The sequence below is a fragment of the Balaenoptera musculus genome, chromosome 19 (genome assembly GCF_009873245.2).
Source record: "Balaenoptera musculus isolate JJ_BM4_2016_0621 chromosome 19, mBalMus1.pri.v3, whole genome shotgun sequence".
Classification (NCBI taxonomy): Eukaryota; Metazoa; Chordata; class Mammalia; order Artiodactyla; family Balaenopteridae; genus Balaenoptera; species Balaenoptera musculus.
Window position 1 is genome coordinate 47818340 of NC_045803.1, and position 27280 is coordinate 47845619.

A 27280-nucleotide genomic window follows, 5' to 3' on the forward strand; every position below is an offset into this window, starting at 1 on the left:
GGGCCGGAGATTCAGAAAAGAATAAGGTCCCAGGAAACTATTATAACCAGGACACAGTATGAGAAAGATTAGATGAGCAAAAAACAGAGCTAGAGAGAAGGTTCTTGTGTCTGCTTCTCGGTGCTTGAAAATATTGGGGTTGGGGGAAGGGAGTGAAGGAAGAGACACACTTAAGCTGGGGTGGGGGGGAGGGTTCGGCGGAAATCAACTTCCTCCTCTAAGGTCATTGCAGAGCTTTCTGTTTTGGTGTGAGTCATGTTTTATTACAGTTAGCTGTGTCCCCAGCTAGAAAGTCTGAGGAATGACATTCATTAACTCATCAGGCTGTTTCCTCTAAAAGGACAGAATTGGATTGTATGAGAAGACTTTTTGGATAGGGAAGACCTGGGTAGAGGATGTCTGGGGTGTTTATTCATTTATATTCTCCTGCTATTGTTCTCCACCTACTGCATCATCAGTTTTCTTCTTAGGTCAGGTTCCCTAGTAGCAGAGTCCAAAAAAGAGAATCAGGTACATTGTGATTTACTGAAGGAAGGCTCTCAGGATAGAGGGTAGGATAGGGCAGGGGGAGAAAATAGCTAAGCAAGGATGCGGTCTCAGTGCAGACTAGCTTCAGCCAGATTCCATGGGGAGGTCTGGAGCAAGAAGCTCTGGAGCAAGAGGCAGCTTCTGCTCTGGATAGATCAGAAGTTAGGTCACAAAAAGTCTTAACAAATTGAAGAACATTGAAATCATACCAAGTATTTTTTCTGACCACAGTGGAATGAAACTAGAGATCAACAGCAGAAGGAAACTGGAAAATTCATAAATATGTGGAAATTAAACAACTCTTGAGCAACTATCCTGTCAAAAAAGAAATCAAAAGAAAATTGGAAAGTACCTTGAAACAAATGAAACATAACATACCAAAACTTAGGGGATGGGCTTCCCTGGTGGTGCAGTGGTTGAGAATCTGCCTGCCAATGCAGGGGACACGGGTTCGAGCCCCGGTCTGGGAAGATCCCACATGCCGCGGAGCAACTGGGCCCGTGAGCCACAATTACTGAGCCTGCGCATCTGGAGCCTGTGCTCTGCAACAAGAGAGGCCGCGATAGTGAGAGTCCTGCGCACCGCGATGAAGAGTGGCCCCCGCTCGCCACAACTAGAGAAAGCCCTCGCACAGAAACGAAGACCCAACACAGCCATAAATAAATAAATAAATAAATAAAATTAAAAAAACAAAAAACCAAAAAAACTTAGGGGATGCAAAAGCAGTACTAAGAGGGACGTTCACAGCAATAAATACCTACATAAAAAAGAAGAAAGATCTCAAATAAACAACCAAACTTTACACTTCAAGGAACTAGAAAAAGAAGAACAAACTAAGCCCAACGTTAGCAGAAGGAAGGAAATAAATATTAGAGCAGAAATAAATGAAATAGAAAACAGAAAAATAATAGAAAAAATCAGTGAAACAGAGTTTATGTTTTTAAAGATAAGCTCTACAAACCCTTAGCTACACTAAGAAAAAAAGAGAGAAAATTCAAATAAAAAGAATCACAAATAAAAGACATTACAACTGATGTCACAGAAATAAAAAGGATCAAAAGAGACTGTAATGGGGAATTCCCTGGAGGTCCAGGGGTTGGGATTCCAGGCCTTCAGTGCCAGGGGCCCGGGTTTGATCCTTGGTTTGGGAACTAATATCCCACAAAGCCCTGCAGCATGAGCAAAAAAAAAAAAGAGAGAGAGATTGTGATGAACAATTATATGCCAACAAACTGGGTAACCTAGAAAAAACAGATAAATCCCTAGAGACATACAGCCTACCAGGATTAAATCATGAAGAAATAGAAAGTCTGAGCAGACCTATAATTAGTAATGGAGACTGAATCAGTAATCAAAAACCTCCCAGCAAAGAAAAGCCCAGGGCCAGTTGGCTTCACTAGTGAATTCTACGAAATATTTAAAAATGAATTAGTACCAATCCTTCTTAAACTCTTGCAAAACATTGAAGAGGAGAGAACACTTTGAAGCTCATTTTATAAGCTCAGCATTATGCTGATACCAAAGCCAGACAAAGATACAAGAAAAATACAGGCCAATACTCCTGCTGAATATAGATACAACAATCCTCAACAAAATACTAGCAAACCAAATCCAACAACACATTAAAAGGATCATACACCATGACCAAGTGGGATTTATTCCTAGGATGCAAGAATGGTTCAACATATGAAAATCAATTAATGTGATACACCACCATAACAGAATAAAGGATAAAAACATATGATCATCTCAATAGGTGCAGAAAAAGCGTTTCAGAAAATTCAACACTCTTTAATGATTAAAGACTCTCAACAAATTAGGAATAGGAGAAAATTATCTCAACATCACTAAGGCCATATATTACAAGCTCACAGCTAACATCATTCTCAATGGTGAAAAACTGAATGCTTTTCCTCCAAGATCAGGAACAAGGCAAGGATGTCGACTCTCACCGGTTCTATTCGATATAATAAAAGAAGTCCTAGCCAGAGCAATTAGGCAAGAAAAAGAAAGAAAAGACATCAAAATAGGAAAGAAAGAAGTAAAGTTGTCCCTGTTTGCAGATTACATGGTCTTATCTATAGAAAACTCTAAAGATGCCATTTAAAAAGCCCACCAAAAGAAAAAAAAAAAGCCCACAAAACTGTTAGAACTAATAAATGAATTCAGTGAAGTTGCAGGATACAAAACCAACGTAAAAAATGAGTTGTGTTTCTATACACTAACAACAAATTATCTGAAAAGGAAATTAGGAAAACAATGCCATTTTCAATAGCACCAAAAAGAATAAAATACTTAGGAATAATAAATCAACTAGGGAGATAAAAGACTTGTACACTGAAAACTACAAAACACTGATGAAGGAAATTAAACAATATACAAATAAATGGAAAGACCAGTGTTCATGGATTGGAAGACTTAATATTGTTAAAATGAGCATCTACCCAATGCAGTCTACAGATTCAATGCAATCCCTATCAAACTCCCAATGTCATTTTATAAAGAAATAGAAAGACAATTCTAAAATTAATATGGAGGGACTTCCTTGGTGGTCCAGTGGTTAAGACTCCATGCTTCCACTGCAAGGGGCGCAGGTTCAATCCCTGGTTGGGGAACTAAGATCCCGCATGCTGCATTAAATTAAATTAAATTAAATTAAATTAAATTAAATTAAATTAAATTAATATGGAAACACAAAAGACCATAAATAGCCAAATCATTCTTTTTAAAATTTATTTATTTATTTATTTATTTTTGGCTGCATTGGGTCTTCATTGCTGCATGCGGGCTTTCTCTAGTTGTGGCGAGTGGGGGCTACTCTTCATTGTGGTGCACTGGCTTCTTGTTGCGGTGGCTTCTCTTTTTGCAGAGCATGGGCTCTAGGCGCATGGGATTCAGTAGTTGTGGCTCGTGGGCTCTAGAGCGCAGGCTCAGCAGTTGTGGTGCACGGGCTTAGTTGCTCCGTGGCAAGTGGGATCTTCCTGGGCATGAACCTGTGGTGTCCCCTGCATTGGCAGGCAGATTCTTAACCACTGTGCCACCAGGGAAGTCCCCAAATCATTCTTGAGAAAGAAGAACGAAACTGGAAGAATCACACTTATTTCAAAATATATTACAAACCTACAGTAATCAAAACATTATGGTACTGGCATAATGGCTGACATATAGACCAATGGAACAGAATAGAGAACCCAGAAATAAATCCACATATATATGATCAACTGATCTTTGACAAGGGTGCCAAGAATACACAATGGGACAAGGATAGTCTGTTCAACAAATAGTGTTGGGAAAACCATATCCACATGCCAAAAAATTAAATTGAACCCTTATTTTATATCACTCACAAAAACCAACTCAAAATGGATTAAAGACTTACACATGACACCTGAAACTGTAAAACTTCTAGAAGAAGACATAAGGGAAAAGCTTTGTGACATTGACCCTGGCAATGATTTCATGGATACAACACCAAGAGCACAGGTAACAAAAATAAGTAAAATTATATTAAACTAAAAAGCTTCTGCATAGCAGAAGAAACAAGAGTGGAAAAGCAACCTATGGAATGGTAGAAAATATTTTCAAACCATATATTTGATAAGGGGTTAATCTCCAAAATATATAAAGAACTCCTACAACTCAATAGTAAAAAAATGAATAACCTGATGAAAAAAAATGGGCTAAGGACTTGAACAGACATTTCTCCAAAGAAGACTTACAAATGGCCCACTTGTATGTGAAAAAATGCTCAACGTTACTAATCATTAGGGAAAGGCAAATCAAAACCACAATGAAATATCATCTCACACCTGTCAAGATGGCTATTATAAAAAAGAAGAAGACAACAAGTGTTGGTGAGGATGTAGAGAAACTGAAACCCTTGCACACTGTTGGAGGGAAAATGGTGCAGTCATTATGGAAATCAGTATCGAGGTTTCTCAGAAAGTTAAAAGTAGAACTACCATATGATCCAGCAATCCCACTTTTGGGTATTTAACCAAAATAGTTGAAATCAGGATTTCAAAGAAATAGCACATCTATGTTCATTGCAATACTATTCACAATAGCCAAGAAGTGAAAACAACCTAAATGTCCATTAACAGATGAATGGATAAAGTAAATGTGGTATATACCTACAATGGAATAGAATTCAGCCTTAAAAAAGAAGGAAATTCTGCAATATGTAACAACATGGATGAACCTCGAGGACATTATACTAAGTGAAACAAGCTGATCACAGAAAGACAAATACAGCATGACTCAGCTTATAAGAGGTATCTAAAACAGTCAAATTCATAGAATCAGAAAGAGGAATGGTGGTTCCCAGAGGCTGGGGGAGGGGGAAATGGGGAGTTACTAGTCATTGAGCATCAAGTTTCAGTCAAGAAAGATGAATAAGCTCCAGAGAACTGCTGTACAACATTGTACCTACAGTCAACAATAATATATTGTACACTTTAAAAATTGTCAGGAGTGTAGATCTCATGTTAAGTGTTCTTTCCATAATAATAAAAAAGAAATAAAACGACTGTAAGAGAATATATGAACAATTGTACATCAACCAATTAGATAACCTAGATGAGACGCACACAAATAACCTAAGTGATTCAAGAAGAAACAGAAAAATTTGAACAGACTTATAACAAGTAAAGAGACTGAATCAGTAATCAAAACCTTCCCGCCAAAATAAAAGTTCGGGCCAGATGATTTCACTGGTGAATTCTACAAAATATTTGAAAATGAATTAACACTAATCCTTCTCAAACTGTTTCAAAAAGATAAATGGAGAGAACACTTCCTAACCCATTTTATGAGGCCAGCATTACCCTGATACCACAAGAAAGAAAACTACAAACCAATACCATTGGTGAATATAGATGCAAAAATCCACAACAAAATACTAGAAAACTGAATCCTAAAACACAGTAATGGATTGTACGCCTTTATATGACCAAATGAGATTTATTCTAGGAATGCAAGTGTGGTTCAACATATGAAATCAATATAATACACCATAGTAATAGAACAAAGGAAAAAACCTCACATCATCTCAATTGATGCAGGAACAAATTTTGACAAAATTCAACACCATTTCATGATGAAAACACTCAGCAAACCAGGAAGAGAAGGGAACTTCCCCTTGATAAAGGACATTTATGAAAAACCCAGAGCTAACATCATATCTAATGGTGAAAGACTGAACGCTTTCTCCCTAAGATCAGGAATAAGAGAAGGATGCCCATGTTCATCAGTGCTGTTCAACATTGTACTGGAAGTTCTAGACAGAACAATTAGTCAAGAAAAAAAACTTAAGGCATTCAGATTGGATAAGGAGAAGTAAAAATGTCTCTGTTCACTGATGACATAATCTTGTATGTAGAAAACCAAGTATCCAATAAAAATTTTACTAGAGCTAATGAAGGAATTCAGCAGAGTTGCAGGATATAAGATTAACACAAAAATCAGTTGTGTGTCTATACACCAGCAATGAAAAATACAAAAAAAGGAAATTAAGAAAACAATTCCAATTACAATAGCAGCCAAAAGAATAAAATATTTGGGAATAAATATAATCAAGTAGGTGAAAAGACTTGTACACTGAAAACTACAAACCATTGCTGAAGTAAATTAAAGAGTTCCAGATATAAACACCTGGACCGCCAATCTCTTGCCAGTGCCTGTATTTGCAGAACTGGCAGTCAATATGCAAAAGAACACACTGAGGCAGTTCACACAGATCAGCCTCACAGGGTACTGAGAGGGATGGGAAAGAAGGGGAGAGTGAATCTGGAGAGTAAATGGCAAGTATCTAGCCCATCTCATAATTCCTATGTCTGATGTCTTTGTTGGTGTATTTGTTGCATGTTGTTTCTACCAGCGTTTACTCATGGTGCCTTCTTTCCCTGTGTGTTTTGTTTTGTTTTTATTGTGAGCTTATAGTCCTTGGAATTTTATCTGTGGGAATTTTTTGAGGCCTGGATTGAAGCTACATTTTTTTCCACCAAAATTTATGTGCTTCTCCTGAGAGCCTTGTGGCTCCACCAGTCAGGGATATTTTGCACTAAAATTTTGACTTGAGGTGTTTCAAACCACACAGTTTATGTGAATACAGGCTTCAGACCACCATGAGGGCTATGCTTGTGGTTCTATATTCTCAAAAGAGCTTTTTCTCCACTCCATGCAGGTAATTTTACTTGCAGTGCCCTGGGAAGGTGGTTTTACTTCCGGTTCACTCTTCCACTGCGGATCTAGCCTTTTGGGGTCTGTAGCAGACATGTCTGCTACAGACCCCAAAGTTCTGCGGGAACTCAGCCACAGTTCTGGTGGATAGTTCCTGGCAAGCTCACACTCAGCTTGTACTGACTGCATCCCACTTCAATTGCACACATCTGTCTTTCTGCTTTTGTTCCAGGACCTTTGTCAGAGCCAAGGAATCTGGTTGCGTTGCATGCTGGGACAGCACATCAGTGAGAAGGGTGTTGACACCAATGCTCAACCAATAGGAGAGGAAGCTGTGGGTAAATGTTCCAGCCTCTTGTCCTTTAGGTGGACAATTCTGGCAGGTATTCTGTCTGCTTCTCAAGATGCCCCTGCGGAATCTGTATGAGAACCTCACATACTCATTCTTATTTGGCTCCCCCACTGTCTAATCTTTCCCAATTTCTCACTCTTTATTTCTGCAATTGCCTCCCAAATAAACTACATGCATCCATGTTCTTGTTTTAAGGTTTGCTTTTTAGGGAACCTGAATGAAGACAGCCCCCTACCTTTATGCTTTTGCCAAAATAATATTTTTTCTTCTTTTTCTTATCACTCCTTCTTCCCCCTCCCCCACTATAAGCTAATAAGGTGTCTGGGATGGAGTGCAGATGAGACTCTTGGCATTTTCCAAATTTCACATTCACCCTGTAGCATCCTTAATAGATAACAGTTCTTCATTGTGCCGTTATTACCTCATTGTAAAGAAATCTCCATCTTTTTTCCCAACCATCATATCTTTATAGAAAGTTAGAACTGGAAAGTTCATATGTATAGTTCCAGCTTCCTCTCAAAAACAGTAGATGAGACAAAACAGTAAGGTAAGAGAACAGGTAAGGTGGAAAAGTGATGGAATTTTACAATCACAGGCATCTGATTTCCAGTCATAAGGGGGCAGAGCCGCATGCCGTCACCAGAGGGCAGCAGAGGCCAGGGAACCGGTGGAAAACCAAAGCCCAAACAATGTAACCTGCCAGAGATCTGACAGAGACAAGACTAACATTTATTGGGGCCTGTTACAAGTTGGGCTTTGCGCTGAGCACAATTAGAAACAGTACAAAGTTCAAAGGCAGAGATGGGAGGCTAGAGCCAATGCAGGAGTGGAACGGAGTCAAGTTAAGAGGGCGGTTCTTTAGGTCAGCCGAGAAACGCCCGAAGACAGCATGTCTGGAGGTAGAGCGATGCCAGAAATAAAGATAACAGCTATGGCCCTGTCCTCTGCCAGGGAAGCTGGGTTGTTGCTAGAGAATCAGGTAAGTTGCTAGGATCATTGAGAGTCAGTCAACCTGCATATTTACTTTACACTGATCAGAATTTAAATGGCCCTTCGTCCACGTAAACATTAAACTTTCTTGATGATTTTTCTGTCTTCTCCCACTACAGAAATAATCACGTGCTCCGAGTTTCAGGCTTTCCCATCATGCTAGATGCGCTGGCATCTTGATAATGTCCCCTGCTGGCTTTAGCATCTAATCTTTGACTCCTCCTTGGGTCTTGCACTTGAAGATAAAATTCTCTGACTCCAGCAGATGATCACTGAGTAGGGACTGCACTTTGAGTGCCAACTGGCTTGAGGTTAAGGGCACTTTCTATATTATTCTCTTCTGTAGGATGGGGCTCATTCTCTCCCTTCCAAGGCCTTGTGGAAATTCCTAACCCCCTGGAAAATTCTAGCCAGCACAGCAGGAAGCTCTGGGGGAGTCTGTCCAATATTCACTGAGTGGACATTTTCATTAATAGATTGGCTTTTTTTTTTCCCCCCTAAGTCTTCTCATTACCATGCTACAAACTCACATAGATTTTAGCACTTCTTACTAGCTCTGTTTTAATCTTTTTAAAGAATTTTTTTTTCCAATTAATTTTTTGCTCAAACTTGCTCATCTTAGACCTGTCTCCGATGGACTCGTGTATTTACAACTAGTTGATCTCTTCCTTTGCTCCTGCTTTTTGTTTCTTCCTTCCCCTGGGGAGTGATGCTCCGTGGTTGGACTCCCAACAGCATCTAGGGAACGGAGGTTGGATTTCTGCTGCTTGGATGGCCTGATTGCAGGAGCTTGAGGGAGGATTGGCTCAGACAGGTCGCCCTAACCTTCAGGCTGGGAGCTGCCCTCTCGAGCAGGGAGAGGCAGCAGGAGCGGGGGGCCCCTCCATGTGGCCACGGTCTCGCCAACATCAGCTTGCCTCCGCTTTCATTTTTGCCTCTGCATCCTTGTGCAGGCGAATGCAGAGCCCACCTCTGCCGCACCTACTGAATGAGAATCTGAGCGTTGAGGACTGGGATCTGTGGTTTGATAGGTTCCATAGGTGGTTCTGATGTGGTGGCTGGGAAGATATCCTGGGAAACTGTTTCACCCAGACTGAGCTGGCCTGAAGTTCTAGTTCCTACATTGGGCATTTGTTGCTGGAGCCTTAGAAAAGTCAACTAGAGTCTTAGCTGTGGTCTGGTAAATTCCAGAAGAAACACCTCCTCTGTTGTGTACCAAGGCAGTTGGTGGGAGTGACGCCCCCTTATGCCCACCTCCAGGTATAAGCAGTGAGGGGGAGATGCTGTCCGCAGAGAATTTAAAAACAGTAACGAGGGAATTCCCTGGTGGTCCAGTGGTTAGGGCCCCGCGATTTCACTGCGAAGGGCGGCGTGGGTTTGATCCCTGGTCGGGGAACTAAGATCCCGCAAGCCCCGAGGCAGTGACCAAAAAAAAAAAAACAGTAATAAAATCGAATAAAAGGATAGGGTTTCGTCTGCTTTTTATCATCACTCTACCCCAGCAAGTCTACACAACCTGGTCAGCAATCGAATAAATACTCCCTCCTGCTCAACAAGCCACAGCCCCCCAACCCTCCTGCGCCTCCCCGGCCTCGACGAAGTCTGGTGAGTGGCCATCAGCAAGTAACACCTCTTTTTTGGTTTCTTTTCCAATGTTTTCATTTTTCAAAATATACAATTTATTTACACCTTTATTTCACAACGGTAGTTTGTATATTTATTCCCAAATCTTTAAATAACCCCGCAGTAAACAGTACAAATCACAGGATCGGTCAAACTGCTTCCCTTTAGCCTTTACACACATCGAGTTTTTAAAAAGTTTCAAGTAGTAACGGTTTGTGGGTAAGAAGGGAACAAAAATAAGACAAAAACGTTTTTACATAAGCTCGACATGTAGGATTAGAAAGGGCAATCTGAGCAGCTACTTGGTCTGGGGCCCGACTAAGGGTATTTATATAGTTTATAAATAAGACCCTCTTGTGAGCAGTGAGGGTTTTGGTTATGAGGAAGAAAGGGTGGGAACCTCGTCTGCTGGGGTGGGAGGGGCTGGGAGATAAGGCACCGCATCAAGGCTTCTTGTCGGCTTAAGGAGGCACTGGCTGGAAGGGTCCTGAGTGAGGCGGGCAGGGGCCCACTTATGCCAGGTGGAGGTCGAGAATGGCTGGGGACAGGATGGGGCTCCCACCCACGGAGAGGTCTCTTTAGCCTCCCTTGGGGAAAAGCTTTGTGATTCTGGAGGCGAAGAGATGGCTAGAGCAGCTGGTGCTTCCTAAAGAAAGGGGCGTGGGCTCCCTCCAGCCTTGAGACCCGCAACAGCTACTGTCGGCCCACCTGCACAGACAGGTGAGGGCCAGGCGTGTGGGTGCTGGATGTGTCACAGCCCGAGGCATGTGGTGATGCAGCTGGCATTTGTCATTGGCAGGGGACAAAGGTGCCGCCCCAGGATTGGGGGTGGCCTGGAGGAGGCTTCATGCTTTCTCCTCTTCTGAGAGTGCTTCATCCACCTCTGTGCTCTCCAGTCCTCAGGACAACAGCCAGAGCCACCACACCCTCCCCAGGAGGAGAAGGTGGGGAAGACGAGGGCCATGGCCCTGCAGACCCCGTTCTTCACTGTTAACACTGGCAGTTCCAGGGTTTCGGGGGGGGGGCAGCTCCTAGGGAGCCCAGGGTGCTAAGATACAGGTGGGACACCAGCTGGTCCCAGGGGTCAGTTGCCTTCACTCCCCTTAGGAAAGTCCCCACTGGCCGGGTCCTGAAGCAGTCCTGTGGGCTAAGGCACTGGGCGGGGGTGTGAGTGAAGAGGCTGGGATGCTCCAGGGAAGAGCTAGTCCCTGAGGGCCACTGGGCCACCAAGTGGACGTGACCCTCCTGTGCTGGGTCAGGAGGGCAGTCTCAGGGTTAGCCTCGGGCTTCAGGGTTTCCCCAGCACCCTCCACCAAGCCCGTACCGCCTGGTCAAGCAAACCTTCTTTGCAGGGTCTGGATGGGGGTGGACTGGGGGCGGGGCCACGGCGGGGCTGAGGGCAGGACAACAGGGCTGGGAGTTGTCACTGTATCTTCGGGTGGGGTTCTTCCGGAATAAGGGTGTGGAAAAAGTGATCCCAAAATTTAGTGCTGATGCCAAATCCTAGAGAGGGAGACAAATGGGGAGAAGATGAGGCATTCTTGAAGGAGTCAGTTTGCTCGGAAGGGAGCCTAGCTGGGGCTAGCATGTGGGGAAGATTTCAACATCGGTCCCTGATGGCCTTCCCAACTCTCAGGGCCATTCTGGCAGAAGTCAAGAGCAGGGTACCAGTGTTTCTAGACTCCCAAGGATACTGTTGGAATAACCCCCAATTTCTTATCTGGCCTGGCGTCCTGGGAGAGCCTGGCTGCTGTCTGCCTCTGCCTCTCTCTCCCTCACACTCCAGCCGCCTCCTTCTCTTTGAAGATGCCAAGTTCATTCCTGCTTCAAGGCTTCGCACCTGTTGCTCCTGGGATGCTCTTCCTCCAGACACTGGATGCTGGCTTCTCCTAATTCAGGTCTCAGCGCTAATGACGTCTCTGCAGTGACACCTTCCTGGACCACTTTAGCTAGCATTCTGCTGTCCAGCAGGGTAGCCACTAGTCCATGTGACTCCTGAGCACTGGAAATGTGGCCCGAGCTATGGAGGGACTAAATTCCCAACTTCATTTAATTTTAATTAACTTACATTTCAATGTAAAAACCTATACTCGATTCAGTTACTGGAAAACTTTTAGGCACATTTGGAGCAACTCATGTATGTGAATCTACTTTTTTGACTGTAAATTTTATAAACTCTAAATATGGATCAAGTATTTCCAATGAACATTTAGCCCTTGAATGGCGACGGGCTTATAAGTGCAAGATACACACCGGATATCGAAGACTTAATAGAAGGAAAGAATGTAAAATTTCTCATTAACAATTTTTTTTTTTTGGGGCCATGCCGCACGGCTTGCGGGATCCCAGTTCCCCAACCAGAGATCAAACCTGGGCCCACGGCAGTGAAAGCGCTGAGTCCTAACCACTGGGCCTCCAGGGAATTCCCAACAATTTTTATATTGATCACATGTTGAAATGATAATATTTTGGTTGTATTTGGCTTAATAAACTATATTATTAAAATTAACTTCATTGGTTTAATTTTACTTGTTAATGTGGCTACTAGAAAATGTAAAATCCCATCTGTGACTCACATTCTATATTATTAAACAGTGTGGGGCCCCTGCCCCGCTGACATGGTTTCTCTAACATCACTTTGCTTTATTTTCTTTGTGGCACTTATCACTGTCTGAAATGGTCTTTGCTATTTACTGGTTTCCTTGTTTGTCTGTCTCTGCACAGCTCCCTGCACCAGGGACTAGGATGGGAGCCCCAGGCTTGCCTTGCTGACTGTGTATCCCCAGAACCGTGCCTGGCCCTGGCTGGAAGCTCAGGGGTAGCTGTCAAATAAGAAATGAACAAACGAGGAAGCGGGGAGGCACCGGCAGGTCCTTACCTGACTGCTGATGTGCAAAGTGGTGCTTGACGTGGTGGGCCTTCAGGTGGTACAGATAGGAGCCCTTGTGCGGGGAGCCGAAGTGCAGATAGTAGTGGATCATGTCATAGATGACGTAGCCCAGGAGGCCCCCTGCAAACACGGTGCCCCCCACCGCCTCAGGCAGGATGAGCCGTAAGAACACGTAGAAGAAAGCTATCACCAGAGAGGCTGGCACCGGGGGGAAGACCAGGCGGGACTCGTCGAAGGGTGCCTGTGGATGGAGGGGCTCATGAGTCAGGACGCAGCCCGGGGCCCCAGGGCCTGACTGTGGTCACACACAGCATGCCGGCCCAGAGGTGCTCCCATGGGGGATGGGGCGGAGCAGCCCACACAGTCCAGGGAGAGCATAGGCTTGGCACTCTCGGTGGCTTTGGGGAGGGTGGGCCACCAAGCCTAAAAGCCCTGGAGAGTCTGTCCCACCCCCAATTTCCAAGCCAGGATGGGACCTGGAAAACCGGCCAAGAAAACAGGGGTGGTTGTGATGTGGGCAGGATGCTCGCAGAGCAGAGCCCCGCTTTATGCTCAAGAGGCCCCTTTGTCTCTGGAATTTGTTCGGTGCTAGAGAGGAGGCCCAACCCCCCACCCCAAGTACCAGGCGGGGCACCTAGACAAGGCCTGAGGGTGATGAAGGCGCACGTGGTGGACGATCCTGGAAGTGTTAACAGGCAGGTCCCCCACCCCAGGTGGCCTTCTTTGTTCCAAGGGGGTGTTGTCACAGTGAACCAGACAGCAAAGGAACCTAGTCTTTGGCTCTGGAGCTTCACAAGTCAAGGGCCTGGCAGACAGGTAAGATTTTAGAGACTGTGTGAGTATTCTGAGGAGAGACCCTCTCTGGGCTGAAAGAGGAGAGAGAGAAAAATCAGGAGACAGAGAAAGAGCAATATACTGATGTGGGCCTCCCTCCCCTCTGACCAGGAGCAACAGCACTTGCTGGCCATGTGCCAGAACACCGGCTCCAGGACAAAGAAGGAAGGAAGGGAGGGGGGAGGATGGAGACCCTGGGACAGGCTGAGAACAGCACGGTACAGGGACAGAGAAGCAGCAGGGGGACACAACTTCCTCTGGGCAGACCTGGCTTCCAATCCCAGCTGCTGGGACCATCATGTTGCCCTTGAGGAGCCCCAGGGGGGTGGATGGCTGAGAGCACAGACTCTGGATTCCACAGGGGACAACATCCAGGTGTGACCTTGGGTGAATTCCTTAGTTCCTTTATTTCCCCAAGCCTCAGTCTGCCAGTCTGTGGAATGGGGAGAACTGCAGCACCATCTTCAGAATGAAGCTCCACAAGGGCAGTGATTCTTGACTGTTTCGTTCAATGGTGTCTAGAACAGTGCCCGGCACATAGTGAGCACTTAAGTGAGCATTTACTGAATGAATGAATAAATGAAGGAATGAAGTTGTTGTGAGGATTAAAGTTGGACACACATGCTCACTCTGTCCACGCCCGGTGCAGGTTAGGACCCAGTCACACGCCCTTGATTTCCCCTCGCTCTCAACCTGACTCCCACCAAGATGGGCAGCTCCCACGGGTGGGTCACAGTGGCAGGGACCCGGGTGAGAGCCTGCCCTGCTCACCTTGTGGTGCTGGCCGTGCATGACGAAGTGCAGCATGATGAGGTAATAGCTGTCATTGGGGGGCTTCATGTGGAACAGGAAGCGGTGGATGAGGTACTCTACTAGGCTCCAGAGGAGCAGCCCCAGCATGAAGAGGCCCGGGAACATGGACTCAGGCATGGCTACTGAGTACTCTGCAGAGGGGCAGGAGAGAGGCAAGGTCAGGGCAGACAGCCCCGGGGCACAGCAGTGCCTGGTAGCTCCAGAGGTCCTGTCTCACGGCACTGTCACCTTGGGAGCTGCTGCCCTCTGCCCAGCAGCTATGGGGCCCAGCCCCACTATCAGGGCCTTTGAATCAAAATGGGAAGGAGGCTGTGATGATCTATGTTGGGCTTAGGAGGAGTCCTCTCAGAGGACTATTGATGTGGGGTATTAGATTGATTTCAGATGTTGAACCACCCTTGCATTCTGGAATAAATCCCATTTGGTGGTGGTGTATAATCCTTTAATATGTTCTAGGATTCAGTTTTCTAGTGTTTTGTTGAGGATTGTTGCATCTGTATTCGTCAGTGATATTAGTTCGTAGTTTTCTTTCTTGTGGTGTCTTTGTCTGGCTTTGGTATCAAGAGTAAGATTTGGCTAGAGATCTGAGATCTTCCTTAAAGGGACTGTAAGAGGAACAGCTATGGCCAGCACTGGACCTTTACCTGGTGCTATGGTTTGAACGTGTTCCCTCAAATTCATATGTTGAAACCTAACCCCCAAGGTGATGGGAGGTGATTAGGTCATGGGGTGAATAGGACTAATTCCCTTATAAAAGAGGCTCGAGAGAACTCTTCCCCTTTCTGCCATGTGAGGATACAATGAGTCTTTGACCTAGAAGAGGGCCCTCACCTGACCATGCTGACACCCTGATCTCGGACTTCCAGCCTCCAGAATCGTGAGCAATTAATGGCTGTTGTTTACAAGCTACCCAGTCTGTGATGTTTTGTTATAGCAGCCTGAACGGACTAAGACACCGGGAAAAAGTGACCTTGCCCCAGCAGCGTGGAGGAGAGGGAGGGGCGATCCTGACGAAGCCAGCAGAGCTGGGGGGCTATTGGTGGAAGGTGTTAACCACCAGGGACTGGGGGGCCAGGAGGGTCAGGAACACCCAGAGAGAGACAGGTTCATGAACAATACTTAAAATCATAGCATATGAGGAAGATGTGAAAAACCTGAAGATGATCAGCCCGGAGACCAGAAGACTGGAGAGGTGTAATTATCATCAAGTGTGAGGTTCCCCATGCCCAGCCCTCGGAGGACAGCCTGCAGTCCTTCCGGCTCTCGTTTCTTTTCTCTGCTTCATCCATTCTTTGACTTCACCGACACTTCAGCTCTTGTCACAGTTTTCTTCATGTCTATCCTCACCCTCTTAGTTCTACTTCTTTTCTCCACAAGCTATTGCTTTGGCTATACTTGCTCTCTCTTTTAAAAAGGAGCAGCTTTATTGAAATATAACTCACATATCTTACAATTCACCCATTTAAAGTGTACAGTTCAATCGTTTTTAGTATACTCAGAGTTGTACAACCATCACCACAATTTTAGAACATTTTTATCACCCCAGAAAGAAACCCTTTACCCATTAACAGGCACTGCCCATTTCCTCCAACCCCTGCCATTTCCCAGAGCCAGGAATCCCCTAATCTACTTTCTGTCTATTGCATTTGCCTATTCTGGATATTTTGTATCAATGGACTCATACAGTATGTGGTCTTTTGTGACTGGCTTCTTTTACTTACAATATTTTCAAGGTTCATCCACGTTGTAGCATGTATCAGAACTTCATTCCTTTTTAAGGCTGAATAATATTCCTTATTAATATGGATGCACCACATTTGTTTATCCACTCATCAGCTGATGGACAGCTGGGTTGTTTCTACTTTTTGGCTATTATGAATAATGCTGCTATGAACATTCATGTGCGATTTTTTGTGTGGACGTATGTTTTCAGTTGTCTTGGGTATATGCCTAGGAGTGGAATTGCTGGCACCTATTGCAACTGTGTTTAACTTTTGGGGAAACTACCAAACTGTTTTCTAAAGCTAGCCATTCTCTTTTGACCTTAGCTGCCCCCATGACTTCCCAAGCCAGGATCAGCACAAGACCTATTTCTCCACTCCACACCCAAGCTGCGGAACACAGAGGAGACGTGTGTCGCCATGGGTCTGGCGCCTTCAACCTCAGCTAGACCTCAAACACTGCCTGGTGATCCTTTTATGTCTCCAGGTTCAGCTCCCTCCCCACTGCCCTCAAACATCCCCCGTTCCTTCCACCCAGACTCCTACTTCACAGAGAAAAAACGACTTGGGGTGGAAGAAAAGAGGGGCGGGGGGAGAACAGCTCCTTCACATCTGTCCACCTTCAACCACACCTGATTGTGCCCCAACCCTGAAACTTCCTTCTTGCTCCTCAGAGAAGAAGTGTGTACCCAGGTACCTGGGCACTGGATGGTGGCAATAATAATAATAATAATAATAATAATAATAACAGCAGCAGCGGATGTGTATTGAGGCACCCTTCATGCCAGGTGCCACTCAAGTGCTTTACATGGGTTACTTCACATTTCATCTCACTCCAGCCTCTCGAGGGAAGCATTGGCATTGCCCATGTGAGTGAGGATGTGGAATTACAGACAACTTACATTACTTGTCCAGCTCACCCCACTAGGTAGTGCACAGCCCTCAGTCTGCCTCCCCTCCGGCCCCCCCATCCCAACCAACCACTCTGGGAATCTTCAACTTCTCCTCCACTGGCTCTTCTGCTCATCTTTAAGACTTTCCCATCATAGATGCAGTATCTTCATAGCCAAACCTACTGAAAAGGTTGGCTAGACTCAAATCTACTTCACCTCTTCCCATTCGCTCAAGTCCCTAAAGTCTGTCTTCTACAAAGAACTGCAAAGGCCATTTGTGATGTATTTCTTGCCAGATCGAAGTAATTTTTTTCAATTTGTCTCTAACTTGGCTGTGGCATATGACATTGGTGACCATTCTATTTTTGAATCTGTAACCCCGTAAGTTCCCATCCTGAGGTTTATGAATACCCAGAGTCCTCGGTTGGATTTCAGAGTGAACCTGCTGACATGGTATCCCAAACGATGCGTCTGTGTGCATCTTTCTGGGGGTTGAGTCCACAAATTTTCAGATTCTCAAAGGAACTGGAACCAACAAGGTTTGAACACACAGCTCCACTCCCTGCCTGCTGGGATACTTGGCTTTTCTCCTTTTCTCTAGATGCCCTTTGTCAGGCTCCATCGTGGAAACTGCCTCTGTCCCCAGGGTCAAAATCTTGACCCTCCCCTCTTATATGCTCTCTGTTTGATCTAGGATGTCAGCCGCACCTGCCTGCTGACAAGCCCCAGATCTATGCCTCCAGCTCAGCCCTGGACGGCCACTTGCTACTGGGCATCTCCATGCAGCTGTCCACAGCCCCGCCTCCAAGGTCAGCAGCTTCCAAATGAAGCCAATCATCTTCTTCTTCCTTCCTGCCCACCCTATCACCCCAGGCTGTACCTCAGTGGGGGGGTTAATGACTTCCACACATTACCTAAGGCTCAACTTATTCCCCTCTCCCGTGTCCAACCTGTCACCAAGCTCTGTCAGCTCCCTCTCCTTAATATCTTCTGGCAAAGTAAAAAAAAAAACCAGACACAAAAGACCACATATTGTAGGAGTCTATTTATATGGCATGTCCAGAACAGGCAAATGTAGAGAGACAGAAGTAGACTGGTGGCTGCCAGGGGCTGGAGGAGGGGGGAATGGGGAGCAGCTGCTCATTGGGGATGGGGTTTCCTTTTGGGGTGATGAAAACATTCTGGAACTAGACAGAAGTGGTGGTGGCACAACACTGTGAACGTACTAAATGCCACTGAATTGTTCTCTTCAGAATGGTTCATTTTATGTTATATGTATCTCACCTCAATTTAAAAAAAAAATCTCTTGGGTCACTTCACTGCTCTGACTCCCCCACTACCTCACCACCTGGTGGCTGCGTCAGCTTCCTACTCCAACTCTCTGCCCCTACATGCTGTTAAAACTCTCCTGTGGTGCCTCATTCTCTTTAGGTAAAGTCCAAACCCCTAGCCTGGCACTCGAGCTCCCTTGAGACCCAGCTCTGCCAGCCTCATTGTCCCGTCACCCTGTACGGGGGCCAAACCGAACCACTTGTGGCTCCTGAGATGCCCCACGTTCCCCACCCACACATATCTTTTCCTTCGCTGGAATTCCCTCTCTCCCTTCCTTACCCCACGTGTCTCCTCCTGTGCGAAGCCTCCGCAGACGCCCTTTGCCCCGACCTGGGCCGGGTTCGAGGCCTGCCACATCATCCTTTGTCATGTTGAGCTATGGCTGCTGTTTTACTCATTCGTCCCCACCAGGTTGTGAGCATTTTATGGGCAGAGTGGGTATTCTGTTCTGTATCTCCTGTGCTTAACATAGCAGGTGCTCAGACACTCGTGGGAGATTCATGGGCCAGCCCAAGTCTCTCTGGAGGGCTGGACAAAGATGAGATTTGACCCGCGCTGTTCTAAGGGCAGCACAGGGGCAGCCTCTGGTTCTGTTTAAGGAAGCACTTCTGAAGGACTGTGCCCAGTGTGAATGGCCACAGGGAAGTAGTGAGGAAGGAGAGAGCCCAGGAAGGTGAGGAGGAGAGGTGACTTTCCTGCTCTTTGGACCAGATTCCAGGCCCAGGGCCATTCTGATGGACGGTTCCAAATGAGTCTCTAAGCTAAGGAAGGATTTTTCACACCTCGCCTGGAAAGGAGCACACAATGCAGCTAAGATTCAATCCCCAGAGGACCCATCCAATCTCTCTCAAATCACGTGTTGAGCTGGTCTGACATTTCTCATCAGTGGGGCCTGCTGTGTCCACATCTGGCACGAGACACTTGCCTGACAGCATTGCCTGTCACTGGCCATCCAGCCCTGCCTGGGCTGCTCTGGTTGGCCAGGTCCCACTTTGAGGGAAGGCTGGACACCTCTGGGGTCTTTCGGGACACTCTGGTGACGTGCAGGAAGCCTGGGCTTTGGATTTGCAGACCTGGGTTCAGATCCCGGCTCTGAACCATCTACGTGTTTTCTCAACAGTAAAATATCCTACCACTTGTGAAGGGCTGTTGCTAAGACAGAGGGAATATAACACCTGATTATGTGATAAATATATATCTTATATATAAGAATAATATATTGTATATTAATACTTATCATAATAATATAATATGCCTCATATATAACAAGCAGCTACTATAATTTTTAAATATAATGAGTCAAAGTACATCTAAGTTCCACCCACAGTTCTCCTTGTGCTGTGTTTTCTCAGTTCTCCTTGCAGGGCTCTGGAGGGTCCCTGGTTGGGGGAGAAGGAGTTTCCCAGCTCCCCCGCCCCCCCGCCCCAGAGTGCAGGAGCCCTTCCTCGCTGTGTAGCTCTCTTGTCAGCAGGGAAAGGACTGGACATACAGAAGCATTCCCTGGCCACAGACTTTGGTCTTGACCTTTGCTGGGGCTCCCACCACAATCGCATGGAGGCCTGAATCCTTGCCTAGGACGCTGCTCTGCACTCACTCTAATGCGCCTCCAGGAACTGTGCTGGGGGCCAGCTTGGATGTGCAGAAGCTCTCTGCTTTCCAAAGCACTTTCACACACGCACCTAGGAATTTCAGCCTTGCACTGGTGTCTCCGTGCAGCTTCCGCTGTTCCTTGGCACCCTGAGTCTCCTGCATTTACTCCAGTGCACCCTTCGTCCAGCAGCTGTGCTGGGACCCTGCTGAGTTTCCACTCGCCTTGCTTTGTGGCTCTATTTTTTTCTGCCTGTGGCCTGTGCCTTGCCTGATGAGCTGCAGGTGAGGGAGGCGTGTGCGGCTCTCATGCCACCATCGCTGGCATCATGGTCACAGCCCCACTAACCCCCTACACTAGACCTTTATTAGACAGCACATTTCAGCTCTCTGCAGAGGCCGGTGGTTCTGATGAAGCCGTCGAATCACCTTCCCTGCCTCGCAGAAGAGTCCCCTCCTATAGGTCAAGTCTCTGCCCGCCCCCTCACCCCAGCATCACCCCCGTCAGCCCATCAGGCCGGAGCTGGTACCGAGTGGCATCTCTGGAGGAATCCTGCAAAGGGACCTGGGCCAAAGCTCTGGCATCCCGTTCCCCCTCCGGCCCCAGCCCTGGCGGCCCTGCCACTGTTGGTGATTGTTAGGGGAGCGCCCGGCAGACAGTGGGTGATTCAGTGAGCAGGCCGTCTCAGCAACAAGCCCTGTGCTGTGCCTGAGCTATTCAGCGTGGGCAGAAAAGGGTAACCTTGGCTCGAGGGGCGCACACATTAACCCTTGGGGACCGGGAGCAGCCTGGGCTCTGGGGGACTTCCTGCAGCTAGCTCAGCCCCTCCGCATCCTGGACCAGATGGGAAAACTGGGGCTCCCGGTGCTGTGGCCGTGGCCCCTCTCATCTAAACCATTCAGCCCTCAACTTCTCCTCCTTCGGGAGGCGGGCAGGAGAGAGCCTCGGAGTGTGGAGAGAAGGAAGGTCGTCAGGGTGAGAGATATACATGCACAGAAGCTCGAGAGGGTCCAACTTCCCTAGAGACACACCTCTCAACTAGAGGGGGATGAGATGTCTCTGGCAGAGACAGGGGTTCAGAGGCTCACAGTTGGGAACATGACATGTGATCAGGAGAGGAAAGCCCACCTGAGCTATTCCCAGCACCCCTCTCCCACCTGTCCCCCTACCCAGCCTCTGTCTGAGCCATTTGCCATGGGCAAGCACTTCCCCAAGGCAGGTTCTGCCAGGACGGACAGATTACCTGGGCAGGTGGCACGCACCTGAAGACCAAAGGTAGGTGATGAACTTGGGAGGCAGGCTGGCAGAAGAGGCCCAAACCTGTGGCTGCCCTGAGAGACTCAGCCTCACAGGCTCTTTGGAAGTCACCCCATGTCAGCCCTTCTCTCTGTCCCCTGCCCACCTGGGTGGCACCTAGCATCTACATCCTAGCCACGTGACCCTGAATTGCTCGCTTGACTTCCTGAGGTTCCATTTCCTTATCTCTAAAGGGGTGTACCTTTGTTGTGGGGCTGTTGGGAGGGTTAAATGAGATGGTCCCTGGAAACCACCAGGCATGTGATAAGTGCTCAGTAGAGGTTAGTGGGTTGCTACTCTGAGTCAGGGCTTCTGCCGCTGGGCCTTTGCCCTGGGGGACATTCTAGGACACTCTGGGATCCTTCTCTCCCAGGCTCTAATCTGTGTTCTGTTCGTGAACCATTCCAAGTTCAGCTCTCTGCTGTGCCACCTGGTGAAATGACTTCATTTAGTTTCCTGACGAACAATCCCAGGTCACACTTTTTCTATTCTTAGACTCAGTGAGAAACCCCCATCTTTATTGTTACACCACTTGATGAAATGATTTCATTTAGTGTCTGCTAATGTGTGGCTGGTTGTTTTTTAAAACTCATTTTGTGGAGGGTGGGGAGGTCTGACATTTCTTTTGGAAGAATATTTCTACAGATAGACCTCATTTAAAAATCTTTGTGATATGGTTTAGGGTTCTATGTTCTCAGAAACTCAGGACCAGGGAGAGCACCAAGGTCTCTGGCCTTCAGGAGCCACGGGAGCAATTGAGGAAGGACCCGACATTACCTGTGGTGAAGGACATGAAGAGTCGGACGTTGCCCTGGGCGAGGGTTCGGTAGTAGGACCAACTGAGATACAGCATCAGGGGAACCCAGATGATGGGGACGCTGTACCTGCAGGAAGGTCGTCAGGGTGAGAGATATACATGCACAGAAGCTCGAGAGGGTCCAACTTCCCTAGAGACACACCTCTCAACTAGAGGGGGATGAAATGATACCAAAGCATGTCCACAAAGCATATGGAGACCTGCGGTCCAGGGGACACTGATGTGGGGGGTGGGGAGGGGAGGAGGAGAAAAGAAGAGAGGAGCTGTGAGTCTGTCTCAGTCTCTGAGATGAATTACTGGCAGGAAAAAAAAAGAGTCCCTCTGGCTGACAGTCCAGCTAGATAGGTGCTGACCTCTTGTGGCAGAGGGGCTAATTGCAGGCAAAATAATCCACCATGGGCAGGGAAGGCTAGAAACCCCTCACAGGAGTCTGGAATAGAACAGGAGTGACATTCAAAGTGGTTTCTGGCTACATGTTGGATTGTCACTCAGTGGACAAAATCATGCATACGAATGGATTATGCCTATGGCATGTTCCACTATCGCCAAGAGCTTACAGTACAGCTCTCTGGGCTCCAGGGAGGGATCCATTTGCCCCTTCCCCTTTGCATCTGACTGGCACCATCAGGAGAGAGGGATAGCCCACAATGGTCCGAGAACAGGGCTCACCAGACAGTCTTGCTGAGGGCCTCGATGAGATCTGAGTGGAAGAGGCGGATGGGCCTGGTCACCGGCTGGTGGACCCACTCATCGTACTTCTCTCCCAAGTGGCCTACCTGCCACAGTAGGGGCTTCCGCCAGTCTACCAGGTCCTGCAAGAGATAAAGTCAAGTGGACACTTGAAATTCACACCTGTGCACATTCGTTCTCCCATCTCCTGGTTACAGCATCCTACTCCCCAGCCCCACCTCAGCTTATGTGGTCTGTATGGAGCTACCAACCCTCCTGCTCCAGTGCTTGGGGACTAACTGTTCATCCCAACCCAAGGGCCACAGAAATGGGATCCAGGATAGGCCCATGGCCTAAGCTGGTGCAATGAGCCATCGGACAACCCTCTCCTCTTGCTGGAGTTGCTAGGTTGGCAGGGCATGACCCTGGAGTTGCCAGTGAAGGCTGCTTGAGGATGAAGTCAACACAGAGGATGGCCAAGCCAGGAGCTGGAGACACTGAATCCTGGTGATGACATCTGAGTGCCCAGATTCAGCCATGCATGAAGCTTGAAGTCTTAACCAGGATTCTTTAGGTATAGGAGACAATACATTCTGTACTAGGAATCAAGTAGGCCCTTTCTCCTCCAACAAGGGCTTTCTTCTTTTTTTTTGTGGCTGCACTGGGTCTTCATTGCTGTGCACAGGCTTTTCTCTAGTTGCGGCGAGTGGGGGCTATTCTTCATCGCAGTGCGTGGGTTTCTCATCGCGGTGGCTTCTCTTGTTGTGGAGCACAGGCTCTAGGGGCGTGGGCTTCAGTAGTTGCAGCACGCAGGCCCCAGAGCACGAGGGCTTCAGTAGTTATGGTGTGCAGGCTCAGTGGTTGCCGCTCACAGGCTCTAGAGTGTGCACTCAGTAGTTGGTAGCGCATGGGCTTAGTTGCCTCGAGGCATGTGGGATCTTCTCAGACCAGGGATCGAACCCATGTTCCCTGCATTGGCAGGCAGATTCTTTTTTTTTTTTCTTTAATTTATATATGTATTTTTATTTATTTATTTTTGGCTGCGTTGGGTCTTCTTTGCTGTGCGTGGGCTTTCTCTAGTTGCTGCGAGGAGGGGCTACTCTTCGTTGTGGTGCATGGGCTTCTCATTGCGGTGGCTTCTCTTGTTGCGGAGCATGGGCTCTAGGCACGTGGGCTTCAGCAGTTGTGGCACACGGGCTCAGCAGTTGTGGCATGCGGGCTCTAGAGTGCAGGCTCAGTAGTTGTGGCACACAGGCTCAGTTGCTCCACGGCATGTGAGATCTTCCCAGACCAGGGCTCGAATCCGTGTCTCCTGCACTGGCAGGTGGATTCTTAACCACTGCACCACCAGGGAAGTCCAAGGGCTTTCTTATTCGTCGTGGCCTGTGTAATTCATTCATTCATCCATTCAAACAATCATTCGTTCAGTACTTTGCTTGACATATATCTATATTTCTATGTTAGTTGCTGGGAAGAATAAATAACAATGTAAGAGACCATATTTGCTTCACATAGCTTAGTGCTGAAGCAGAGTTCAGACTCTAGAGACAGGCTCTATCACTTACTGTGTGACCTTGGGGAAATTACTTGACCTCTCTGAGCCCGTTTACCTAGCTATGAAATGGAAGTAATAATAATGGTACCCACATAAAGTACTCAGCAAGGTGAGACATGCCAGGCAAGATAATTTAATGGTGATGCAGGCAGGCTGAGGTTGGGAGGCAGAATGATTGGTACAAATGCCCAGGTCTAGGGTAGGAGAGGAGGGCTTTGCACAGAACCTAGGGTTTGGGTTGGAGCTCATACAATATGGAATACTTGGGAAGGGGGAGAAGGGAAAGGAGGTGGGGAGGGAGTATGGGCATAGATGTGGAGTTGAGAATGATTGTGGCCCATTTGATTCCTTGACATTGGTCTGTGGGGCAGTAGAAAGAGATCTGCTGAGAGCTTTAGATGACAGAACACCCAGTATCAGGCTCAGGAGTTGTCACTTCATCCTCCAGGCTGGCTGTCTCCAAGGTAGGGATGTATGTGTACCCCAGGGGTACTCACAGGCTGATCCCCAGAGGTGAGGAGAAAATATTAGAGACTATTTTTGATATATTTCTTTCATATATAAACCATATTTGAATGTTTTCTAATGTACGTAATACAAGAGTACATTAGCTCGCACAAATAATTTGTAGATAATTTAAATGGACATATAATGGAGAATGTGCTCAAAACGTTTTACTTAATAGGGATGCAAGGTCAAAACAGTTTGGAGGCTGCAGAAGCCCTTGAAGACAATGGGAAGCCCTTGAAGATTTCTGATGAGTCGGTGTATTGAAGATTAATCTAGACCAAAATCAGTAAAGAAAAATGACCTTGGAGTCAGGTGACCACCTTCAAAGCCTGACTCTGCCTTTTATCAGCTGTGGGATCCTGGGCAAGTGCCTTTACCTCTCAGAGCCTCTCGGCTCTCTCGTCTGTAAAGCCGGGTGTGCCTGGACCCACCACCCACGATAGGAGAGAGGGCACCATGTGCCCAGTGTCTGGTGTTCAGTGGGTGTCAATGAACGTCCAATGCAGGGCATTCGGCAGCTACTGCGGGTGACAGGGACGTGGTGTCAGGAAAGGAATGGAGAAGAGCAAGGGATGGATGTGGAGGAAGAGCACTGAAGCCTGGGAGAAAGAATCAATTGTGATTCAGAAACCCACCTGCCTGCAGCCCCAGCTGGAACCTCACCCTTGCACTGGCCTCCATGCCAAAGCTGGCTCAGCCCCAGCAGGGCTCCCAGCCCTGCCAGAGGTGAAGCTAGCCCTGCCATTACAGCCTTGGAGCAGGGGGCTGGGGGTCTCGGGGCAAGTGGGGAAGGTCACCAAGCACTCTCTCTGTGCCGGCGACCAGAGGGAAAGGCCCAAAGATAATTGTGGTTCCTGCCATGTGAACTTGGCAGGTCCCAGTTGCTGACTGCCTTCATGCTTCTCAGGCTGGAAGATGACCCAGGTCAGCCTGGAGCCATCCCATCCAGCACCAGTTAAACCAGGCAATCATCCAAACCCCACCTGGTCGTTGCACTCCTCCTGGCCCGGTCCCAGTGTCTCCTTGACTTCATCCTTTGGGTCTAGCAGCAAACGGATCAGTGGATGCAGGCTGACTCATTCGTCCCATTCCTCTGCCTCAGGTCTCTATACACACACACACACACACACACACACACACACACACACACGGAAAGGGAACTGGAGGAACCAGGTAGTGGCCTGTGTTCACATCTTATCTTGCAACAGCCTGCAGAGCCTCACCTCAGAAGAAGCTCAGCCAGGATCGTGGTGAGAGCCTGAGGCTTTGTCCCAGATGCAACAACACTGAGGGCTAAGAGTCGCAGAGCACTGGTTATGTGCTAAGCATGGTGAGTTAAATCCTGTGATCCTCACTGTACCCATAACTAGGTGGGTACTTTTATTGTTGTTGTTTGCAGATGGGGAAATTGAAGCTGAGTAACTTGCCCAAGGCTGCCCAGTTAAGACATTTTTGATGAATTGGCCCCTCTATTATTGGGAAATACTCCCTGGTAATACTCCTTGTCCTGAAGTCCACTTTGTCTGATTTTAGCAAGGCTTCCTTATACTTGGTGTTTGCATGGTCTTTCTTTCCCCACCCTTTTACTTTCACCTTGCACGTGCCTTTAAATTTAAAGTACATCTCTTGCAGACAGTGATAGTTGGGTCTTGCTTTTCGATCTAGTCAGACACTCTCTGCCTTTTAATTGGAGTATTCAGTCCATTTACATTTAATGTTGTCTTGCTATTTGCTCTCTGTTTGTCTCCTCTGTTCTTCCCTTCTTGACTTGTTTGTGTTGATCAAGAATTAAAAATATTCTATATTATCTGCTCTGTTGGCATTTTAGCTGTGCCTTTTTGTATATTTCTTAGTTGCTGTTCAAAGGATGATAATACTCATCCATAGCTTATCACCATCTATCTCAAGTGAAAGCCCTGGTTTTTACGTGTTCCACTTTTGCATGTTACACACGACACTTAATTCAGACTTAGCTACTTTAGACAAGGAACGTTTCCAGCTGTGGCACAGGGATGTGAACAGGCAGGCCTCTCTCTCAGACAAGCAGTGGCTTGGGAAAATTTTTTCTGTTGATCCGTTTTGCCCTTATTTTGTAAAGTGAATAGAAAACAGTATGGGATTCATAAGCTTGATTCAGTTGAGCCCCAGGAAGAAACGTCTAGGTCTAGCACCAAGCAGGGATTCCAGCCTGAATCTAACACCCTGTTGCGAAGGGAACAGAACAGAAGGACAGAGAATGTATGGAGAAGCTGGACTCAGATGGCCAGAGAGCTGCTTGTTTACAGGCATGATGGAAACAGAGCCAGCCTCTCCTCCCAGACACAAGGGTCTCTCATTTGATGGTCTGTTGCCCACTGGATCTTTGGACATGACTTGGGCTCCTCCCTGGCTAGACCACTGGGCACTGGCCACTGTACAAAGGGCAGACTTGCTGTCTTGAATTGGTCCCAAGGGTCCTCTGACCTGCTGGCTGGCCTTGGAGGGCCTGGAACCTGGGCTCTGTGTCTAGCTCCCCGTGCATTTCTGCAAGGTAGCCCTCATTGGTGCCCAGGAAGGGCCACTTCACCCTGGGGGATGAAGGACCACGGTGGAGGAATCCCAAGAAGGCTCACTTTCCTCTCTGCAAACATCCCCCTCAGTCCTCAAAGGCTGACACCTGCACTCTCCCCGCTGGCAGTCCTGCTACTCC

At 47.3% G+C, this 27280-nt stretch overlaps 1 protein-coding gene across 2 annotated transcripts in view; it reads right to left on the bottom strand.

Moving 5' to 3' along the window:
• Positions 1-9700: 9700 nt before the first annotated feature.
• FA2H (fatty acid 2-hydroxylase) overlaps positions 9701-27280 on the bottom strand; it is a 54124-nt gene continuing 36544 nt past the window's right edge. For both annotated transcript variants that reach the window (XM_036834808.1, XM_036834807.1), the window contains 5 exons: positions 22527-22669; positions 21818-21924; positions 14169-14341; positions 12552-12804; positions 9701-11176 (listed from right to left, as the gene is read on the bottom strand). In XM_036834808.1, coding sequence (XP_036690703.1) covers positions 11097-11176; positions 12552-12804; positions 14169-14341; positions 21818-21924; positions 22527-22669 — 756 coding nt within the window. In that variant the 3' untranslated portion in view covers positions 9701-11096. The remainder of the gene's footprint in view (positions 11177-12551; positions 12805-14168; positions 14342-21817; positions 21925-22526; positions 22670-27280) is intronic.